General features: G+C 51.1%; 1 protein-coding gene across 2 annotated transcripts in view; it reads right to left on the bottom strand.

Annotated features, from left to right (window-relative positions):
* Positions 1 to 3,964: 3,964 nt before the first annotated feature.
* Positions 3,965 to 20,418, bottom strand: part of LOC140111496 (immunoglobulin superfamily member 3-like) — a 34,533-nt gene continuing 18,079 nt past the window's right edge. For both annotated transcript variants that reach the window (XM_072132391.1, XM_072132390.1), the window contains exons 6-10: positions 17,323 to 17,709; positions 10,503 to 10,883; positions 8,255 to 8,644; positions 6,304 to 6,690; positions 3,965 to 4,504 (exon numbers count right to left, since the gene is read on the bottom strand). In XM_072132391.1, coding sequence (XP_071988492.1) covers positions 4,227 to 4,504; positions 6,304 to 6,690; positions 8,255 to 8,644; positions 10,503 to 10,883; positions 17,323 to 17,709 — 1,823 coding nt within the window. In that variant the 3' untranslated portion in view covers positions 3,965 to 4,226. The remainder of the gene's footprint in view (positions 4,505 to 6,303; positions 6,691 to 8,254; positions 8,645 to 10,502; positions 10,884 to 17,322; positions 17,710 to 20,418) is intronic.

The following is a 20,418-nucleotide window of genomic DNA, read 5'->3' as shown; positions in this document are numbered from 1 at the left end:
ATCATCCCTGCCGAGCATCATCATCATCATCATCATCCCTGCCGAGCTTCATCATCATCATCATCCCTGCCGAGCATCATCATCATCATCATCATCATCATCATCATCATCATCCCTGCCGAGCATCATCATCATCATCATCATCATCCCTGCCGAGCATCATCATCATCATCATCATCATCCCTGCCGAGCATCATCATCATCATCATCATCATCCCTGCCGAGCATCATCATCATCATCATCCCTGCCGAGCATCATCATCATCATCATCATCATCCCTGCCGAGCATCATCATCATCATCATCCCTGCCGAGCATCATCATCATCATCATCCCTGCCGAGCATCATCATCATCCCTGCCGAGCATCATCATCATCATCATCCCTGCCGAGCATCATCATCATCATCATCATCATCATCATCCCTGCCGAGCATCATCATCATCATCATCATCATCATCATCATCCCTGCCGAGCATCATCATCATCATCATCATCATCCCTGCCGAGCATCATCATCATCATCCCTGCCGAGCATCATCATCATCATCATCATCATCATCCCTGCCGAGCATCATCATCATCATCATCATCCCTGCCGAGCATCATCATCATCATCATCATCCCTGCCGAGCATCATCATCATCATCATCATCCCTGCCGAGCATCATCATCATCCCTGCCGAGCATCATCATCATCATCATCATCCCTGCCGAGCATCATCATCATCCCTGCCGAGCAACATCATCATCATCATCATCCCTGCCGAGCATCATCATCATCATCATCCCTGCCGAGCATCATCATCATCATCATCCCTGCCGAGCATCATCATCATCATCATCATCATCCCTGCCGAGCATCATCATCATCATCATCATCCCTGCCGAGCATCATCATCATCATCATCATCCCTGCCGAGCATCATCATCATCATCATCCCTGCCGAGCATCATCATCATCATCATCATCATCATCCCTGCCGAGCATCATCATCATCATCATCATCATCATCCCTGCCGAGCATCATCATCATCCCTGCCGAGCATCATCATCATCATCATCATCCCTGCCGAGCATCATCATCATCATCATCATCCCTGCCGAGCATCATCATCATCATCATCATCCCTGCCGAGCATCATCATCATCATCATCATCATCATCCCTGCCGAGCATCATCATCATCATCATCATCATCCCTGCCGAGCATCATCATCATCATCATCCCTGCCGAGCATCATCATCATCATCATCATCCCTGCCGAGCATCATCATCATCATCATCATCATCCCTGCCGAGCATCATCATCATCATCATCATCATCCCTGCCGAGCATCATCATCATCATCCCTGCCGAGCATCATCATCATCATCATCATCCCTGCCGAGCATCATCATCATCATCATCATCATCATCATCCCTGCCGAGCATCATCATCATCATCATCATCATCATCCCTGCCGAGCATCATCATCATCATCATCATCCCTGCCGAGCATCATCATCATCATCATCATCCCTGCCGAGCATCATCATCATCATCCCTGCCGAGCATCATCATCATCATCATCATCATCCCTGCCGAGCATCATCATCATCATCATCATCATCCCTGCCGAGCCTCATCATCATCATCATCCCTGCCGAGCATCATCATCATCATCATCCCTGCCGAGCCTCATCATCATCATCATCCCTGCCGAGCATCATCATCATCATCATCCCTGCCGAGCATCATCATCATCATCATCCCTGCCGAGCATCATCATCATCATCATCCCTGCCGAGCATCATCATCATCATCATCATCATCATCATCCCTGCCGAGCATCATCATCATCATCATCATCATCATCATCATCATCCCTGCCGAGCATCATCATCATCATCATCATCCCTGCCGAGCATCATCATCATCATCATCATCCCTGCCGAGCATCATCATCATCATCATCATCCCTGCCGAGCATCATCATCATCATCATCATCATCATCCCTGCCGAGCATCATCATCATCATCATCATCCCTGCCGAGCATCATCATCATCATCATCATCCCTGCCGAGCATCATCATCATCCCTGCCGAGCATCATCATCATCATCATCATCCCTGCCGAGCATCATCATCATCCCTGCCGAGCATCATCATCATCATCATCATCCCTGCCGAGCATCATCATCATCATCATCATCCCTGCCGAGCATCATCATCATCATCATCCCTGCCGAGCATCATCATCATCATCATCATCATCCCTGCCGAGCATCATCATCATCATCATCATCATCCCTGCCGAGCATCATCATCATCATCATCATCCCTGCCGAGCATCATCATCATCATCATCATCCCTGCCGAGCATCATCATCATCATCATCATCATCCCTGCCGAGCATCATCATCATCATCATCATCATCCCTGCCGAGCATCATCATCATCATCATCATCATCATCCCTGCCGAGCATCATCATCATCATCATCATCATCCCTGCCGAGCATCATCATCATCATCATCATCCCTGCCGAGCATCATCATCATCATCATCATCCCTGCCGAGCATCATCATCATCATCATCATCATCATCCCTGCCGAGCATCATCATCATCATCATCCCTGCCGAGCATCATCATCATCATCATCATCATCCCTGCCGAGCATCATCATCATCATCATCATCATCATCCCTGCCGAGCATCATCATCATCATCATCATCCCTGCCGAGCATCATCATCATCATCATCATCCCTGCCGAGCATCATCATCATCATCATCCCTGCCGAGCATCATCATCATCATCATCCCTGCCGAGCATCATCATCATCATCATCCCTGCCGAGCGTTCATCATCATCATCATCATCATCATCATCCCTGCCGAGCATCATCATCATCATCATCCCTGCCGAGCATCATCATCATCATCATCCCTGCCGAGCATCATCATCATCATCATCATCATCCCTGCCGAGCATCATCATCATCATCATCCCTGCCGAGCATCGTCATCATCATCATCATCCCTGCCGAGCATCATCATCATCATCATCATCATCCCTGCCGAGCATCATCATCATCATCATCCCTGCCGAGCATCATCATCATCATCATCATCATCATCATCCCTGCCGAGCATCATCATCATCATCCCTGCCGAGCATCATCAATCATCATCATCATCATCATCCCTGCCGAGCATCATCATCATCATCATCATCATCATCCCTGCCGAGCATCATCATCATCATCATCATCATCCCTGCCGAGCATCATCATCATCATCCCTGCCGATCATCATCATCATCATCATCATCCCTGCCGAGCATCATCATCATCATTATCATCCCTGCCGAGCATCATCATCATCATCATCATCCCTGCCGAGCATCATCATCATCATCATCATCCCTGCCGAGCATCATCATCATCATCATCATCCCTGCCGAGCATCATCATCATCATCATCATCCCTGCCGAGCATCATCATCATCATCATCATCCCTGCCGAGCATCATCATCATCATCATCATCCCTGCCGAGCATCATCATCATCATCATCATCCCTGCCGAGCATCATCATCATCATCATCATCATCCCTGCCGAGCATCATCATCATCATCCCTGCCGAGCATCATCATCATCATCATCATCATCTCTGCCGAGCATCATCATCATCATCATCATCATCTCTGCCGAGCATCATCATCATCCCTGCCGAGCATCATCATCATCATCATCATCATCATCCTTCCATACTACCTGACACCGCACCACCACCCATGCACCACGTAACCGACGCATGAGTCCCCCACCACCAGTGCACCCTATGTCCCCCACCAATGCACCCTGTGGCCCTTCCCCCGTGCACCATCTGACCCCACCCATACACTGTGTGACCATGAAATTACTATTACTCTCTGTTATCAGCCAGTGACTGGAGAGATGCGTCTGAGGTTTAGACATTTATTGGCCACTGCAGGTTGTGGATAACTGCGGCGGATTTAAAGAAGAGGGCGGAGCTCAGTGAATCCCTCCCATGCTCAGGTTGTCTGGCCCCGCCCCCGCGGAGCTTGATATTCAGTCTGTTCTATGTAATGGCAGCATCAGGGTCATGACTCCTCTAGGGCGGATCTTGTGGCTGGCTCCTCCTCTTCAGGGACCACCCCCACGGTACATTCAGCAGTTACTCCACGGTCTGCAATGCCGAGAGCTCCATCTACTGGACATGTCCTGCAATAGCCAGTGGAGGCGACAGCTGGATGTGCTCCGCCTCCTCAATCTTAGGCTCCTCCTCCTTCCATGTATCAATCTCCATCTTAGATGTTTTCACTAAAGACCAAAAACCTCTTCCAGTCCCTGAGGAGGAACTTGTCTTATTCCGCCGTCTTGTCAGAAGCTTCCACCCGAGAGCCAGGAGCAGGAGAAGGAAGAGCACCGAGACCACCAGGAGGAAGCAGAAGAGCCCGAGGGGGGAGCAGAAGTGGGGGCTGACACCTGCAGGGAGACCAGAGGAACAGTGACTGCAGCTCTGAATGTGACTGGAGTATAAGATGTAATAATAGACATGTGACTGCAGCTCTGAATGTGACTGGAGTATAAGATGTAATAATAGACATGTGACTGCAGCTCTGAATGTGACTGGAGTATAAGATGTAGTAATAGACATGTGACCGCAGCTCTGGATGTGACTGGAGTATAAGATGTAATAATAGACATGTGACTGCAGCTCTGGATGTGACTGGAGTATACAATGTAATGATAGACATGTGACTGCAGCTCTGGATGTGACTGGAGTATAAGATGTAATAATAGGCATGTGACTGCAGCTCTGAATGTGACTGGAGTATAAGATGTAATAATAGACATGTGACTGCAGCTCTGAATGTGACTGGAGTATAAGATGTAATAATAGACATGTGACTGCAGCTCTGAATGTGACTGGAGTATAAGATGTAATAATAGACATGTGACTGCAGCTCTGAATGTGACTGGAGTATAAGATGTAATAATAGACATGTGACTGCAGCTCTGAATGTGACTGGAGTATAAGATGTAATAATAGACATGTGACTGCAGCTCTGAATGTGACTGGAGTATAAGATGTAGTAATAGACATGTGACCGCAGCTCTGGATGTGACTGGAGTATACAATGTAATAATAGACATGTGACTGCAGCTCTGAATGTGACTGGAGTATAAGATGTAATAATAGACATGTGACTGCAGCTCTGAATGTGACTGGAGTATAAGATGTAGTAATAGACATGTGACCGCAGCTCTGGATGTGACTGGAGTATACAATGTAATAATAGACATGTGACTGCAGCTCTGGATGTGACTGGAGTATACAATGTAATGATAGACATGTGACTGCAGCTCTGGATGTGACTGGAGTATAAGATGTAATAATAGACATGTGACTGCAGCTTGGGATGTGACTGGAGTATAAGATGTAATAACAGACATTTGACCACAGCTCTGGATGTGACTGGAGTACAAGATGTAATAACAGACATGTGACTGGAGTATAAGATGTAATAATAGAAATGTGATCACAGCTCTGGCTGTGACTGGAGTACAAGAAGTAATAATAGACATGTGACTGCAGCTCTGGATGTGACTGGAGTACAAGATGTAATAATAGACATGTGACTGCAGCTCTGAATGTGACTGGAGTACAAGATGTAATAATAGACATGTGACCGCAGCTCTGGATGTGACTGGAGTATAAGATGTAATGATAGACATGTGACTGCAGCTCTGGATGTGACTGGAGTATAAGATGTAATAATAGACATGTGACCGCAGCTCTGGATGTGATTGAAGTATACAATGTAATAATAGACATGTGACCGCAGCTCTGGATGTGACTGGAGTATACAATGTAATGATAGACATGTGACTGCAGCTCTGGTTGTTACTGGAGTATAAGATGTAATGATAGACATGTGACTGCAGCTCTGGTTGTTACTGGAGTACAAGATGTAATAATAGACATGTGACCGCAGCTCTGGATGTGACTGGAGTATAAGATGTAATAATAGATATGTGATCACAGCTCTGGCTGTGACTGGAGTACAAGAAGTAATAATAGACATGTGACTGCAGCTCTGGTTGTGACTGGAGTATAAGATGTAATAATAGACATGTGACCGCAGCTCTGGATGTGACTGGAGTATACAATGTAATGATAGACATGTGACTGCAGCTCTGGATGTGACTGGAGTATACAATGTAATGATAGACATGTGACTGCAGCTCTGGATGTGACTGGAGTAATCCTAGGCTTGTACCTGCTGCCTGGATGGTGACAGACATGTTGCCCCCGCTCTGTTGTCCTATAAGGTACCACCCCCCGCGGGGTGTCCTCACCCACTCCTGGACCCTGCAGTAGTAGATGCCGGAGTCCATGAGCTGTGCGCGGAGGATCTGCAGGTAGAATGTCAGCTCTGAGGTCCAGTTATACTGGAGGCGACCTCCCTCCTCGCTGCAGTAGTCAATCTGCCCCAGGTGACTGGCATTGAGCAGCAGCTGGGGCCCCGGGGCCCGGACCTTCCACCAGGAGATGGAGAAGGTAGAGCTGGAGGTGGAGGAGGTCACCACATGACAGGGCAAGGAAAGGTCCGACGACTCGGGAGACACAAGGGTTAATCCTGTCATGTTCAACCCCAAGCGGTCACCTGGAAAGAAGAACAAAGGGTCCGAATCTAGAATTAGAACCCGAAAGCGTACTCATGTAACTACAATAATCTAGAACCCTGGGAATGTAACTGCACTGATCTAGAACCTCATGAATGTAACTGCGCTGATCTAGAACCTCATGAATGTAACTGCGCTGATCTAGAACCTCGGGAATGTAACTGCGCTGATCTAGCACCTCGGGAATGTAACTGCGCTGATCTAGAACCTCATGAATGTAACTGCGCTGATCTAGAACCTCGGGAATGTAACTGCGCTGATCTAGAACCTCGGGAATGTAACTGCACTGATCTAGCACCTCGGGAATGTAACTGCGCTGATCTAGAACCTCGGGAATGTAACTGCGCTGATCTAGAACCTCGGGAATGAAACTGCACTGATCTAGAACCTCATGAATGTAACTGCGCTGATCTAGAACCTCATGAATGTAACTGCGCTGATCTAGAACCTCATGATGAAACTGCGCTGATCTAGAACCTCGGGAATGTAACTGCGCTGATCTAGAACCTCGGGAATGTAACTGCACTGATCTAGCACCTCGGGAATGTAACTGCGCTGATCTAGAACCTCGGGAATGTAACTGCACTGATCTAGAACCTCGGGAATGTAACTGCACTGATCTAGAACCTCGGGAATGTAACTGCGCTGATCTAGAACCTCGGGAATGTAACTGCACTGATCTAGCACCTCGGGAATGTAACTGCGCTGATCTAGAACCTCATGAATGTAACTGCGCTGATCTAGAACCTCGGGAATGTAACTGCGCTGATCTAGAACCTCATGAATGTAACTGCGCTGATCTAGCACCTCGGGAATGTAACTGCGCTGATCTAGAACCTCATGAATGTAACTGCGCTGATCTAGAACCTCGGGAATGTAACTGCGCTGATCTAGCACCTCGGGAATGTAACTGCGCTGATCTAGAACCTCGGGAATGTAACTGCGCTGATCTAGCACCTCGGGAATGTAACTGCGCTGATCTAGAACCTCATGAATGTAACTGCGCTGATCTAGAACCTCGGGAATGTAACTGCGCTGATCTAGCACCTCGGGAATGTAACTGCGCTGATCTAGAACCTCGGGAATGTAACTGCGCTGATCTAGAACCTCGGGAATGTAACTGCACTGATCTAGCACCTCGGGAATGTAACTGCGCTGATCTAGAACCTCGGGAATGTAACTGCACTGATCTAGAACCTCGGGAATGTAACTTTTCAAAAATTCCCCAATCTACAAGGAACTGATCTGGAAACCCAAATTATACAGATAGTGATCTAGAACATGATCTGATCTGAAACCCCTCAGTGCATGGGATGATGATCCAGAACAGCAGGAATGTTTTCTATATGGATCTAGAACTCCCCAGATAAGAATCTGGAACCTTAGTCTATATGGATGTGTTAGGATGAGCCTCAGACACGTAACCTTGTACTCACTGAGAACCCCACAATCTCGGGTGCATGGAGCCCCCCACATCATGGAGAGAAGATTTAAGGTTCTAGATGCTCCTAGTTGTCATAGGGTCCATAGCAGGTCCTCTCTTACCTGGTGCGGTGACCTGGAGCTTCAGGTATCCGGAGGTATCCGAAGCCTCCAGCCTCCACCTGTCTTCCTGCAGCCTCCACTCCTCCACCTGGCAGTGATATATCCCAGAATCCTCTGTTCCCACACTGCGCAGGATTAGGCTGGAGTTCCCCTGCGCTGAGACTCCCCCCTGCAGGCGCCCCGCTAGCGCCTCCTTATATTCTGTGACCCCCTGCCATCCGGCCCTGTACACGAGGCTAGGGGGGGAGGACGCTGCAGCCTGGTAATACCAGGACATGGAGTAGAGGGCTGCAGAGCTCCTGCCCTCCACCAGGGGGCAGCCCAGCGCCACGTCACCTCCCACAGGCTCCACCAGGCTCACGTTCTGCTTAGAAACTTTCAGTGTTTGACCTACAACAAAAAAATAATGTTAGAAAAGAAAATCAGACGAGGGACGAAGAGAGGAGACCGGGGCGAAGCGAGGGACGGAGAGAGAGAGGAGACCGGGGCGAAGCGAGGGACGGAGAGAGAGAGGAGACCGGGGCGAAGCGAGGGACGGAGAGAGAGAGGAGACCGGGGCGAAGCGAGGGACGGAGAGAGAGAGGAGACCGGGGCGAAGCGAGGGACGGAGAGAGAGAGGAGACCGGGGCGAAGCGAGGGACGGAGAGAGAGAGGAGACCGGGGCGAAGCGAGGGACGGAGGGAGAGGAGACCGGGGCGAAGCGAGGGACGGAGAGAGAGAGGAGACCGGGGCGAAGCGAGGGACGGAGGGAGAGGAGACCGGGGCGAAGCGAGGGACGGAGAGAGAGAGGAGACCGGGGCGAAGCGAGGGACGGAGAGAGAGAGGAGACCGGGGCGAAGCGAGGGACGGAGAGAGAGAGGAGACCGGGGCGAAGCGAGGGACGGAGAGAGAGAGGAGACCGGGGCGAAGCGAGGGACGGAGAGAGAGAGGAGACCGGGGCGAAGCGAGGGACGGAGAGAGAGAGGAGACCGGGGCGAAGCGAGGGACGGAGAGAGAGAGGAGACCGGGGCGAAGCGAGGGACGGAGAGAGAGAGGAGACCGGGGCGAAGCGAGGGACGGAGAGAGAGAGAGGAGACCGGGGCGAAGCGAGGGACGGAGAGAGAGAGAGGAGACCGGGGCGAAGCGAGGGACGGAGAGAGAGAGGAGACCGGGGCGAAGCGAGGGACGGAGAGAGAGAGGAGACCGGGGCGAAGCGAGGGACGGAGAGAGAGAGGAGACCGGGGCGAAGCGAGGGACGGAGAGAGAGAGGAGACCGGGGCGAAGCGAGGGACGGAGAGAGAGAGGAGACCGGGGCGAAGCGAGGGACGGAGAGAGAGAGGAGACCGGGGCGAAGCGAGGGACGGAGAGAGAGGAGACCGGGGCGAAGCGAGGGACGGAGAGAGAGGAGACCGGGGCGAAGCGAGGGACGGAGAGAGAGGAGACCGGGGCGAAGCGAGGGACGGAGAGAGAGGAGACCGGGCGAAGCGAGGGACGGAGAGAGAGAGAGGAGACCGGGGCGAAGCGAGGGACGGAGAGAGAGAGGAGACCGGGGCGAAGCGAGGGACGGAGAGAGAGAGAGGAGACCGGGGCGAAGCGAGGGACGGAGAGAGAGAGAGGAGACCGGGGCGAAGCGAGGGACGGAGAGAGAGAGGAGACCGGGGCGAAGCGAGGGACGGAGAGAGAGAGGAGACCGGGGCGAAGCGAGGGACGGAGAGAGAGAGGAGACCGGGGCGAAGCGAGGGACGGAGAGAGAGGAGACCGGGGCGAAGCGAGGGACGGAGAGAGAGGAGACCGGGGCGAAGCGAGGGACGGAGAGAGAGGAGACCGGGGCGAAGCGAGGGACGGAGAGAGAGGAGACCGGGCGAAGCGAGGGACGGAGAGAGAGAGAGGAGACCGGGGCGAAGCGAGGGACGGAGAGAGAGAGGAGACCGGGGCGAAGTGATGGATGGAGAGGAGGAGGTGCGGACAAGAGGATGGCAGAGTAAGAGGAAGAGGGATGGAGAAGATGATTGTGGGGGACACAAGTGATGAGGTGGACAAGACAATAGCGGGGTGAGAGGACCCCAGGACCCCCCCCCCCCTCCCAGGACCCCTTGCTCCTAGGACCCCAGATCCCCCCCCCTCCCAGGACCCCTTGCTCCTAGGACCCCAGGACCCCCCGCTCCCAGGACCCCAGGTTAGACTAGAGGTGGACGGGATGATGCAACAGATTAGATCAGGAGCAGAAGAGACGAGCGATGGGGGAGACCCGGAGTGGGTGAGATAATACCTGGGTCCCTGAGTGTCACCCGTGTGACCCCGGAGGTCCTCTCTGCCAGGGTCACCCATTCTCCGCTCTCCAGCAGCAGCTCTCGCACGGCGCAGTAGAAGGCGCCCAGGAGTTGTGGGCGCAGGAGGCGCAGGACCGCGGTGCTGAAGGAAAGACGTTCTCCGGAGAACCAGGAGAAGGAGGGATGGTGGGAGGTCAGTCCCTGGTGCGTCATATTCAGGATGTTCACTGCAGAAGATGAGCCGAGGGGCAACATGAACCACCCCACATGGTGCGCAGTGCCCGGGGTAACAGCACTGAGGGTACAGTCCAGCACAGCCTCCTCCTGCCCGCTGCTCACCAACACCACCCGATCCCTGGTGTCCACCAGAAGACGAGACTCTGCCGAGGAGAGAGCACTGCATGATGTATCTAATCCCATCATGTGTGGTACAGTCTGCTGAGCTGTGTATCTAATCCCATCATGTGTGCTACAGTCTGCTGAGCTGTGTATCTAATCCTATCCTGTGTGATACTGACTGCCGAGCTGTGTATCTAATCCTATCCTGTGTGATACTGACTGCCGAGCTGTGTATCTAATCCTCTCCTGTGTGATACTGTCTGCTGAGCTGTGTATCTAATCCCATCATGTGTGGTACTGCCTGCTGAGCTGTGTATCTAATCCTATCCTGTGTGATACTGTCTGCTGAGCCCCGTATCTAATCCTCTCCTGTGTGATATTGTCTGCTGAGCTGTGTATCTAATCCCATCATGTGTGCTACAGTCTGCTGAGCTGTGTATCTAATCCCATCATGTGTGCTACAGTCTGCTGAGCTGTGTATCTAATCCTATCCTGTGTGATACTGACTGCTGAGCTGTGTATCTAATCCTATCCTGTGTGATACTGTCTGCTGAGCCCCGTATCTAATCCTCTCCTGTGTGATATTGTCTGCTGAGCTGTGTATCTAATCCCATCATGTGTGCTACAGTCTGCTGAGCTGTGTATCTAATCCCATCATGTGTGCTACAGTCTGCTGAGCTGTGTATCTAATCCTATCCTGTGTGATACTGACTGCCGAGCTGTGTATCTAATCCTATCCTGTGTGATACTGACTGCCGAGCTGTGTATCTAATCCTCTCCTGTGTGATACTGTCTGCTGAGCTGTGTATCTAATCCCATCATGTGTGGTACTGCCTGCTGAGCTGTGTATCTAATCCTATCCTGTGTGATACTGTCTGCTGAGCCCCGTATCTAATCCTCTCCTGTGTGATATTGTCTGCTGAGCTGTGTATCTAATCCCATCATGTGTGCTACAGTCTGCTGAGCTGTGTATCTAATCCCATCATGTGTGCTACAGTCTGCTGAGCTGTGTATCTAATCCTATCCTGTGTGATACTGACTGCTGAGCTGTGTATCTAATCCTCTCCTGTGTGATACTGACTGCTGAGCTGTGTATCTAATCCTATCCTGTGTGATACTGTCTGCTGAGCCCCGTATCTAATCCTCTCCTGTGTGATACTGTCTGCTGAGCTGTGTATCTAATCCTCTCCTGTGTGATACAGTCTGCTGAGCTGTGTATCTAATCCTCTCCTGTGTGATACTGCTGAGCTGTGTATCTAATCCTATCCTGTGTGATACTGTCTGCTGAGCTGTGTATCTAATCCTCTCCTGTGTGATACTGCTGAGCTGTGTATCTAATCCTCTCCTGTGTGATACTGTCTGCTGAGCTGTGTATCTAATCCTATCCTGTGTGATACTGACTGCTGAGCTGTGTATCTAATCCTCTCCTGTGTGATACTGACTGCTGAGCTGTGTATCTAATCCTATCCTGTGTGATACTGTCTGCTGAGCCCCGTATCTAATCCTATCCTGTGTGATACTGTCTGCTGAGCTGTGTATCTAATCCTCTCCTGTGTGATACTGTCTGCTGAGCTGTGTATCTAATCCTATCCTGTGTGCTACAGTCTGCTGAGCCACGTATCTAATCCTATCCTGTGTGATACTGTCTGCTGAGCCCCGTATCTAATCCTCTCCTGTGTGATACTGTCTGCTGAGCTGTGTATCTAATCCTATCCTGTGTGATACTGACTGCTGAGCTGTGTATCTAATCCTCTCCTGTGTGATACTGACTGCTGAGCTGTGTATCCAATCCTATCCTGTGTGATACTGTCTGCTGAGCCCCGTATCTAATCCTCTCCTGTGTGATACTGTCTGCTGAGCTGTGTATCTAATCCTCTCCTGTGTGATACAGTCTGCTGAGCTGTGTATCTAATCCTCTCCTGTGTGATACTGCTGAGCTGTGTATCTAATCCTATCCTGTGTGATACTGTCTGCTGAGCTGTGTATCTAATCCTCTCCTGTGTGATACTGCTGAGCTGTGTATCTAATCCTATCCTATGTGATACTGACTGCCGAGCTGTGTATCTAATCCTATCCTGTGTGATACTGACTGCCGAGCTGTGTATCTAATCCTATCCTGTGTGATACTGTCTGCTGAGCTGTATATCTAATCCTCTCCTGTGTGATACAGTCTGCTGAGCTGTGTATCTAATCCTCTCCTGTGTGATACTGCTGAGCTGTGTATCTAATCCTATCCTGTGTGATACTGTCTGCTGAGCTGTGTATCTAATCCTCTCCTGTGTGATACTGCTGAGCTGTGTATCTAATCCTATCCTATGTGATACTGACTGCCGAGCTGTGTATCTAATCCTATCCTGTGTGATACTGACTGCTGAGCTGTGTATCTAATCCTCTCCTGTGTGATACTGACTGCTGAGCTGTGTATCTAATCCTCTCCTGTGTGATACTGCCTGCTGAGCGGTGTATCTAATCCTCTCCTGTGTGATACTGTCTGCTGAGCTGTGTATCTAATCCTCTCCTGTGTGATACAGTCTGCTGAGCTGTGTATCTAATCCTCTCCTGTGTGATACTGCTGAGCTGTGTATCTAATCCTATCCTGTGTGATACTGTCTGCTGAGCTGTGTATCTAATCCTCTCCTGTGTGATACTGCTGAGCTGTGTATCTAATCCTATCCTATGTGATACTGACTGCCGAGCTGTGTATCTAATCCTATCCTGTGTGATACTGACTGCCGAGCTGTGTATCTAATCCTATCCTGTGTGATACTGTCTGCTGAGCTGTGTATCTAATCCTCTCCTGTGTGATACAGTCTGCTGAGCTGTGTATCTAATCCTCTCCTGTGTGATACTGCTGAGCTGTGTATCTAATCCTATCCTGTGTGATACTGTCTGCTGAGCTGTGTATCTAATCCTCTCCTGTGTGATACTGCTGAGCTGTGTATCTAATCCTATCCTATGTGATACTGACTGCCGAGCTGTGTATCTAATCCTATCCTGTGTGATACTGACTGCTGAGCTGTGTATCTAATCCTCTCCTGTGTGATACTGTCTGCTGAGCTGTGTATCTAATCCCATCATGTGTGGTACTGCCTGCTGAGCTGTGTATCTAATCCTATCCTGTGTGATACTGTCTGCTGAGCCCCGTATCTAATCCTCTCCTGTATGATATTGTCTGCTGAGCTGTGTATCTAATCCCATCATGTGTGCTACAGTCTGCTGAGCTGTGTATCTAATCCCATCATGTGTGCTACAGTCTGCTGAGCTGTGTATCTAATCCTATCCTGTGTGATACTGACTGCTGAGCTGTGTATCTAATCCTCTCCTGTGTGATACTGACTGCTGAGCTGTGTATCTAATCCTATCCTGTGTGATACTGTCTGCTGAGCCCCGTATCTAATCCTCTCCTGTGTGATACTGTCTGCTGAGCTGTGTATCTAATCCTCTCCTGTGTGATACAGTCTGCTGAGCTGTGTATCTAATCCTCTCCTGTGTGATACTGCTGAGCTGTGTATCTAATTCTATCCTGTGTGATACTGTCTGCTGAGCTGTGTATCTAATCCTCTCCTGTGTGATACTGCTGAGCTGTGTATCTAATCCTCTCCTGTGTGATACTGTCTGCTGAGCTGTGTATCTAATCCTATCCTGTGTGATACTGACTGCTGAGCTGTGTATCTAATCCTCTCCTGTGTGATACTGACTGCTGAGCTGTGTATCTAATCCTATCCTGTGTGATACTGTCTGCTGAGCCCCGTATCTAATCCTCTCCTGTGTGATACTGTCTGCTGAGCTGTGTATCTAATCCTCTCCTGTGTGATACTGTCTGCTGAGCCACGTATCTAATCCTATCCTGTGTGATACTGTCTGCTGAGCCCCGTATCTAATCCTCTCCTGTGTGATACTGTCTGCTGAGCTGTGTATCTAATCCTATCCTGTGTGATACTGACTGCTGAGCTGTGTATCTAATCCTCTCCTGTGTGATACTGACTGCTGAGCTGTGTATCCAATCCTATCCTGTGTGATACTGTCTGCTGAGCCCCGTATCTAATCCTCTCCTGTGTGATACTGTCTGCTGAGCTGTGTATCTAATCCTCTCCTGTGTGATACAGTCTGCTGAGCTGTGTATCTAATCCTCTCCTGTGTGATACTGTCTGCTGAGCCGTGTATCTAATCCTCTCCTGTGTGATACTGTCTGCTGAGCTGTGTATCTAATCCTCTCCTGTGTGATACTGTCTGCTGAGCTGTGTATCTAATCCTCTCCTGTGTGATACTGTCTGCTGAGCCGTGTATCTAATCCTCTCCTGTGTGATACTGTCTGCTGAGCTGTGTATCTAATCCTCTCCTGTGTGATACTGTCTGCTGAGCCGTGTATCTAATCCTCTCCTGTGTGATACTGACTGCTGAGCTGTGTATCTAATCCTATCCTGTGTGATACTGTCTGCTGAGCTGTGTATCTAATCCTCTCCTGTGTGATACTGCTGAGCTGTGTATCTAATCCTCTCCTGTGTGATACTGTCTGCTGAGCTGTGTATCTAATCCTATCCTGTGTGATACTGACTGCTGAGCTGTGTATCTAATCCTCTCCTGTGTGATACTGACTGCTGAGCTGTGTATCTAATCCTATCCTGTGTGATACTGTCTGCTGAGCCCCGTATCTAATCCTCTCCTGTGTGATACTGTCTGCTGAGCTGTGTATCTAATCCTATCCTGTGTGCTACAGTCTGCTGAGCTGTGTATCTAATCCTCTCCTGTGTGATACTGTCTGCTGAGCTGTGTATCTAATCCTCTCCTGTGTGATACTGTCTGCTGAGCTGTGTATCTAATCCTCTCCTGTGTGATACTGTCTGCTGAGCTGTGTATCTAATCCTATCCTGTGTGATACTGACTGCTGAGCCACGTATCTAATCCTATCCTGTGTGATACTGTCTGCTGAGCCCCGTATCTAATCCTCTCCTGTGTGATACTGTCTGCTGAGCTGTGTATCTAATCCTATCCTGTGTGATACTGACTGCTGAGCTGTGTATCTAATCCTATCCTGTGTGATACTGACTGCTGAGCTGTGTATCTAATCCTCTCCTATGTGATACTGTCTGCTGAGCTGTGTATCTAATCCTCTCCTGTGTGATACTGCCTGCTGAGCCGTGTATCTAATCCTATCCTATGTGATACTGTCTGCTGAGCCGTGTATCTAATCCTCTCCTGTGTGATACTGTCTGCTGAGCTGTGTATCTAATCCTCTCCTGTGTGATACTGACTGCTGAGCTGTGTATCTAATCCTCTCCTGTGTGATACAGTCTGCTGAGCTGTGTATCTAATCCTCTCCTGTGTGATACTGTCTGCTGAGCTGTGTATCTAATCCTCTCCTGTGTGATACTGTCTGCAGAGCCGTGTATCTAATCCTCTCCTGTGTGATATTGCCTGCTGAGCTGTGTATCTAATCCTCTCCTGTGTGATACTGTCTGCTGAGCTGTGTATCTAATCCTCTCCTGTGTGATACTGTCTGCTGAGCTGTGTATCTAATCCTCTCCTGTGTGATACTGTCTGCAGAGCCGTGTATCTAATCCTCTCCTGTGTGATATTGCCTGCTGAGCTGTGTATCTAATCCTCTCCTGTGTGATACTGTCTGCTGAGCTGTGTATCTAATCCTATCCAGTGTGATACTGACTGCTGAGCTGTGTATCTAATCCTCTCCTGTGTGATACTGTCTGCTGAGCTGTGTATCTAATCCTCTCCTGTGTGATACTGTCTGCTGAGCTGTGTATCTAATCCTCTCCTGTGTGATACTGTCTGCAGAGCCGTGTATCTAATCATATCCTGTGTGATACTGTCTTTGTATCTCATCCTATCCTGTGTGATACTGCCTGCTGAGCTGTGTATCTAATCCTATCCTGTGTGATACTGACTTCTGAGCTGTGTATCTAATCCTATCCTGTGTGATACTGACTGCTGAGCTGTGTATCTAATCCTATCCGGTGTGATACAGTCTGCTGAGCCATGTATCTAATCCTATCCGGTGTGATACTGCTGAGCTGTGTATCTAATCCTATCCGGTGTGATACAGTCTGCTGAGCCGTGTATCTAATCCTCTCCTGTGTGATACTGACTGCTGAGCTGTGTATCTAATCCTATCCTGTGTGATACTGTCTGCTGAGCTGTGTATCTAATCCTCTCCTGTGTGATACCGACTTCTGAGCTGTTTATCTAATCCTCTCCTGTGTGATACTGTCTGCTGAGCCGTGTATCTAATCCTCTCCTGTGTGATACTGACTGCTGAGCTGTGTATCTAATCCTCTCCTGTGTGATACTGTCTGCTGAGCCATGTATCTAATCCTATCCGGTGTGATACAGTCTGCTGAGCTGTGTATCTAATCCTATCCTGTGTGATACAGTCTCCTGAGCCATGTATCTAATCCTCTCCTGTGTGATACTGTCTGCTGAGCCGTGTATCTAATCCTCTCCTGTGTGGTACAGCCTTGTACTTACCTGGTAACTGGACATTTAGTGTCATGGCGATAGAGGAGAGCGAGGCTTGCAGGGCGCTGGTGTCTCTGGTCAGGACCTGGAGCCGGCAGCGGTAGGCCCCCTGGTGGTACTGGCGCTGGACCCGGTGGAGGACCAGGACACTGCTTTCTCCGGAGATAAGTATTTGGGCCTCTCCTTGGAATCCGGACCTTCCCCAGGACCTGGCGCCATCCGCAGACACATTCACCAGGGTGAGGAAAGCTCCGGGACCCGGCTGAAAGTCCCAGGACCAGGAGAGACGCTTATCCCGGAGAACGTGGCCCGGCCCAACCCGGCAGAAGAGACGAGCAGCCGCGCCCGATGTCACCCGATGGTCCCTGGAAATGAGAGCGACCTCCAGGGCTGCACCTGTAGAAAGAGAGAGAATGTGAAAATAGAGAGCGGCAAACCCAAGGGGGGGAATATAGAGAGCGGGAAACCCGAGGGCGGGAATATAGAGAGCGGGAAACCCGAGGGCAGGAATATAGAGAGCGGGAAACCCGAGGGCAGGAATATAGAGAGCGGGAAACCCGAGGGGGGGAGTATAGAGAGCGGGAAACCCGAGGGCGGGAATATAGAGAGCGGGAAACCCGAGGGCAGGAATATAGAGAGCGGGAAACCCGAGGGCAGGAATATAGAGAGCGGGAAACCCGAGGGCGGGAATATAGAGAGCGGGAAACCCGAGTGCAGGAATATAGAGAGCGGGAAACCCGAGGGCGGGAATATAGAGAGCGGGAACCCCGAGGGCAGGAATATAGAGAGCGGGAAACCCAAGGGGGGGAATATAGAGAGCGGGAAACCCGAGGGCAGGAATATAGAGGGCGGGAAACCCAAGGGGGGGAATATAGAGAGCGGGAACCCCGAGGGCGGGAATATAGAGAGCGACAAACCCAAGGGGGGGAATATAGAGAGCGGGAAACCCGAGGGCGGGAATATAGAGAGCGGGAAACCCGAGGGCAGGAATATAGAGAGCGGGAAACCCGAGGGCAGGAATATAGAGAGCGGGAACCCCGAGGGCAGGAATATAGAGAGCGGGAAACCCGAGGGCAGGAATATAGAGAGCGGGAACCCCGAGGGCAGGAATATAGAGAGCGGGAACCCCGAGGGCAGGAATATAGAGAGCGGGAACCCCGAGGGCAGGAATATAGAGAGCGGGAACCCCGAGGGCAGGAATATAGAGAGCGGGAACCCCGAGGGCAGGAATATAGAGAGCGGGAAACCCGAGGGCAGGAATATAGAGAGCGGGAAACCCCAGGGCAGGAATATAGAGAGCGGGAAACCCGAGGGCAGGAATATAGAGAGCGGGAAACCCCAGGGCGGGAATATAGAGAGCGGGAAACCCCAGGGCGGGAATATAGAGAGCGGGAACCCCGAGGGCAGGAATATAGAGAGCGGGAAACCCGAGGGCGGGAATATAGAGAGCGGGAAACCCGAGGGCAGGAATATAGAGAGCGGGAAACCCGAGGGGGGGAATATAGAGAGCGGGAAACCCGAGGGGGGGGATATAGAGAGCGGGAAACCCGAGGGGGGGAATATAGAGAGCGGGAAACCCGAGGGCGGGAATATAGAGAGCGGGAAACCAGAGGGGGGGAATATAGAGAGCGGGAAACCCGAGGGCAGGAATATAGAGAGCGGGAACCCCGAGGGCAGGAATATAGAGAGCGGGAACCCCGAGGGCAGGAATATAGAGAGCGGCAAACCCGAGGGCAGGAATATAGAGAGCGGGAAACCCGAGGGCAGGAATATAGAGAGCGGGAAACCCGAGGGCAGGAATATAGAGAGCGGGAACCCCGAGGGCAGGAATATAGAGAGCGGGAAACCCGAGGGCAGGAATATAGAGAGCAGGAAACCCCAGGGCAGGAATATAGAGAGCGGGAAACCCGAGGGGGGAAATATAGAGAGCGGCAAACCCGAGGGCAGGAAGATAGAGAGCGGGAACCCCTAGGGCAGGAATATAGAGAGCGGGAAACCCCAGGGCAGGAATATAGAGAGCGGGAAACCCCGAGGGCAGGAATATAGAGAGCGGGAAACCCGAGGGCAGGAATATAGAGAGCGGGAACCCCCAGGGCAGGAAGATAGAGAGCGGGAAACCCGAGGGCGGGAATATAGAGAGCGGGAAACCAGAGGGCAGGAATATAGAGAGCGGGAACCCCGAGGGCAGGAATATAGAGAGCGGGAACCCCGAGGGCAGGAATATAGAGAGCGGGAAACCCCGAGGGCAGGAATATAGAGAGCGGGAAACCCCGAGGGCAGGAATATAGAGAGCGGGAAACCCCGAGGGCGGGAATATAGAGAGCGGGAAACCCCGAGGGCGGGAATATAGAGAGCGGGAAACCCGATGGCGGGAATATAGAGAGCAGGAAACCCCAGGGCAGGAATATAGAGAGCGGGAAACCCCGAGGGCAGGAATATAGAGAGCGGGAAACCCCGAGGGCAGGAATATAGAGAGCGGGAACCCCGAGGGCAGGAATATAGAGAGCGGGAAACCCCGAGGGCAGGAATATAGAGAGCGGGAAACCCCGAGGGCAGGAATATAGAGAGCGGGAAACCCCGAGGGCGGGAATATAGAGAGCGGGAAACCCCGAGGGCGGGAATATAGAGAGCGGGAAACCCGATGGCGGGAATATAGAGAGCAGGAAACCCCAGGGCAGGAATATAGAGAGCGGGAAACCCCGAGGGCAGGAATATAGAGAGCGGGAACCCCCAGGGCAGGAAGATAGAGAGCGGGAAACCCGAGGACGGGAATATAGAGAGCGGGAAACCAGAGGGCAGGAATATAGAGAGCGGGAACCCCGAGGGCAGGAATATAGAGAGCGGGAAACCCCAGGGCAGGAATATAGAGAGCGGGAAACCCCGAGGGCAGGAATATAGAGAGCGGGAAACCAGAGGGCGGGAATATAGAGAGCGGGAAACCCCGAGGGCAGGAATATAGAGAGCGGGAAACCCCAGGGCAGGAATATAGAGAGCGGGAAACCCCAGGGCGGGAATATAGAGAGCGGGAAACCCCAGGGCGGGAATATAGAGAGCGGGAAACCCCAGGGCAGGAATATAGAGAGCGGGAAACCCGAGGGGGGGAAT

The sequence above is a fragment of the Engystomops pustulosus genome, unplaced genomic scaffold, assembly GCF_040894005.1.
Source record: "Engystomops pustulosus unplaced genomic scaffold, aEngPut4.maternal MAT_SCAFFOLD_477, whole genome shotgun sequence".
NCBI classification, from domain to species: Eukaryota; Metazoa; Chordata; class Amphibia; order Anura; family Leptodactylidae; genus Engystomops; species Engystomops pustulosus.
This window is presented reverse-complemented; position numbering and strand designations above follow the sequence as displayed.